This window comes from Antrostomus carolinensis, unplaced genomic scaffold, assembly GCF_000700745.2.
Source record: "Antrostomus carolinensis isolate BGI_N321 unplaced genomic scaffold, ASM70074v2 Scaffold51887, whole genome shotgun sequence".
NCBI lineage: Eukaryota > Metazoa > Chordata > Aves > Caprimulgiformes > Caprimulgidae > Antrostomus > Antrostomus carolinensis.
This window is the reverse complement of record NW_010329071.1, coordinates 1,223-3,763: the sequence shown is the minus strand read 5'-3', so window position 1 is coordinate 3,763 and position 2,541 is coordinate 1,223. Positions and strand designations below refer to the sequence as shown.

The following is a 2,541-nucleotide window of genomic DNA, read 5'->3' as shown; positions in this document are numbered from 1 at the left end:
CAGAAGAGATGGGCTGGCAGCATGAAAATAATTAAATGCCAATATACAATTGGCCTCTTTTATGAAAAATAAACAGGCACAAAGACAAACTGTTCCACCACTAACCAACAAATGTTGAGATGACTGTTTATTCTAAACACAGGAATGAGGCTGCAGTGCGGTTTACTGGCTTTCATAAATTCACAATTTAGAACGTGTTCAGAACTAAAGTTCTTATTTCTCTGATGATTCTTCATCTGCATTGACCTTCTCTCTTTGGAGCCACATAAATGCTGACTTTGCTGTGCCATCTCCACTCTGTTGGGAAAAGCAAATGAAGGTAGCCCAGACAAAGCCACAGAGCCCAGTGTAAGCTGTTCGCAGGTAAACAGGGACCAAAATGAAGTTTGACAGCTGTGTTGGAAGGAGAGAGAGCTCAGTTAGTGCTCCAGGCATTGTTAGGTCTTACACCTACACACCCAACAACTCCACTGACTTCTCACTGGGTTAGATACACTCCGAATGCATCGGATCAGGTTTGGTAAAAAAGAAAGGCTCGCTGAGTTACCCTGGAGACTCACCTGCACAAAAGGCCAGTACATCAGTCCTGTCTGAAATGAAAATGAATCATTTGTTATTCTTACAGACTTCAACCACAAAGATGCATTTTTTCTACCACATTTAGCAAAGACTGAAACATATTTGAGTAAAGTTAATAAAAGTTGTCCAAATGTAAATTAAGTTGCTTAACTTACAGGCTGCAATATTAAATTTCTAATCATCTTCATGAGCCACTATGCTAGCATTTTCTCAAACATATTATTCTAACTCATTTTAAATACAAAACTCTAGGCATAGTTAAGTCTTCGTAGTCACCTGACACCAGATACATAACCACATTTACCAGATGGGTGAACAAATGTTTAAATATGTGAAAATTTGTTTCGGCCATGAATGAAAAATACCACTGAACACTATTTATTTCACATTTGCAATGTTCCTTCTAGTTACTCATACCTGTAAGGCTTTTTTGCAAAAATCAGTGGGTAATTTACTTATAGAACATAAGGTAAATAGAAACCATATGTTTTGACAGGATATAGTGGGCACTATTTTTAGAATCATCCTCCATAGTAATAAAAATAAACCTTTTCTATCCTACCTATATAGTTCCACACTGTGAAGAGAAACTCACATTACATCACAGTTTCTGCTTCTATTACATTTTTTCTGCTAATCTGTCTTTCGTCTTGTGCCTGAGCAATCTTTAAAATTCTTAATTTGCTCAGCTCTGAGGCAGCACGGGTAATTTTTCCTGTGTATGTAGAAACACAAACCAAAACCAGCTATTTATACCAAAGTCTTCTTAAAATAACGGACTGTTTTTCTGAAAGTGAGAAGACTGTCACTGAAAAGTACAGGCTAAAAATTATTCCCAAAAAAGATGTCTCTGTAATTAATTATTTTAACAGGTGCTCAAGCAAGAGTTGTCAACAGCATTACTAACCAAACACTGGGGTATGGGTATCTCTTGAGATAAAATGTAGAACAGTTTTATCAGTGTTGTACTGTAGGGCTCTCATTCAAACACAGCCGGGTGCAAGTGTTATGTATATAAACATTGCACATTTTTAAAATGGCATCATTTCACCCATCTGGCAGCAGTGCCTGCTGCAGACTGCCCTGGCTTCAGATGACTGCTGGTACTTAAACCTTCCTGCACATAACCAAATAATGAAGTGAGAGGAAGGCTGCTGGAGGAAGGAATATTTCAAATATTTTATCCAATATTTTTTCTTTGCTTGAATTGCAAGTGAATTGCTTGCCTCACCTTATATGTATTCCAAAATTTCTTTTTACAGTCTGAAAAGATGTCCTCTTTCCTCTGAAGGATGCTCATACCTAGTAGCAAAATATTTACAACAATCAGAAAAACTGCAAAAATGAAATGTTCAGTTTTTTGAATGATATCTGAAACTCTTCTCAAAATATATTACAATAGCTTTGAAAGAAAAGCTGATATCATTACAAAGAAAAAATACCACTCTGGCTACCTAATAGTGACATATCACCTCTCCTCATCCACTGACTTGGCTCTTAGTGTTGACACCACAGATACTGGAGGATGCTGTATAGGTGGTATGTCATAGCTGTTCCACTGCCACATAATTCACCAGTGGTATGGCAGTGGAACAGATACAGTGAAAGTGCCTTTTACACCCATGAGACAGATGGAATAACACATTCTGCACACTGCTGAATTGCCAGAAGTGGCTCAGATCCTTGAAGGACTTTAGGTGCCTACAGACTACTGAAGCCACTGGAAAAAGGCACCTGTTTGGGTTTTTTTTTTTTAATTTCGGCCATAATGAATGGGTGATTTTTTTTACCTTCATGAGTATCTACATCAAATCCAAATTCTAGAACTGACAAACAAAACAGTTTCCAAACCTACTTGTTTAACTCTCCACACACAGCATTCTAAAATCCTACATAAATTCTAGTTGATCCAAACTCCTCTTGATTCTAGGAAAACACAACCTCACAACAGGCTCAAGATCA

The 2,541-nt window shown here is 37.4% G+C and overlaps 1 protein-coding gene across 1 annotated transcript; it reads right to left on the bottom strand.

Moving 5' to 3' along the window:
* Nucleotides 1-213: 213 nt before the first annotated feature.
* Nucleotides 214-1,879, bottom strand: MPV17L (MPV17 mitochondrial inner membrane protein like). Its single transcript, XM_010172416.1, has 3 exons — nucleotides 1,811-1,879; nucleotides 561-590; nucleotides 214-393 (listed from the first exon to the last, which is right to left on the bottom strand). Exons 1-3 carry the CDS (start codon nucleotides 1,877-1,879, stop codon nucleotides 214-216), a joined length of 279 nt encoding a protein of 92 aa, XP_010170718.1.
* Between the last annotated feature and the right edge of the window lie 662 nt (nucleotides 1,880-2,541).

What these genes read in the sequence shown, in the direction of transcription:
- MPV17L (XM_010172416.1), bottom strand. Translation starts at nt 1,879, where the DNA reads ATGAGCATCCTTCAGAGGAAAGAGGACATCTTTTCAGACTGTAAAAAG. An exon ending in AATTTTGGAATACATATAAG is followed by an intron (nt 591 to 1,810) that starts GTGAGGCAAGCA and finishes TTTTCATTTCAG; the next exon opens with ACAGGACTGATGTACTGGCC. An exon ending in TGTACTGGCCTTTTGTGCAG is followed by an intron (nt 394 to 560) that starts GTGAGTCTCCAG and finishes CTTCCAACACAG; the next exon opens with CTGTCAAACTTCATTTTGGT.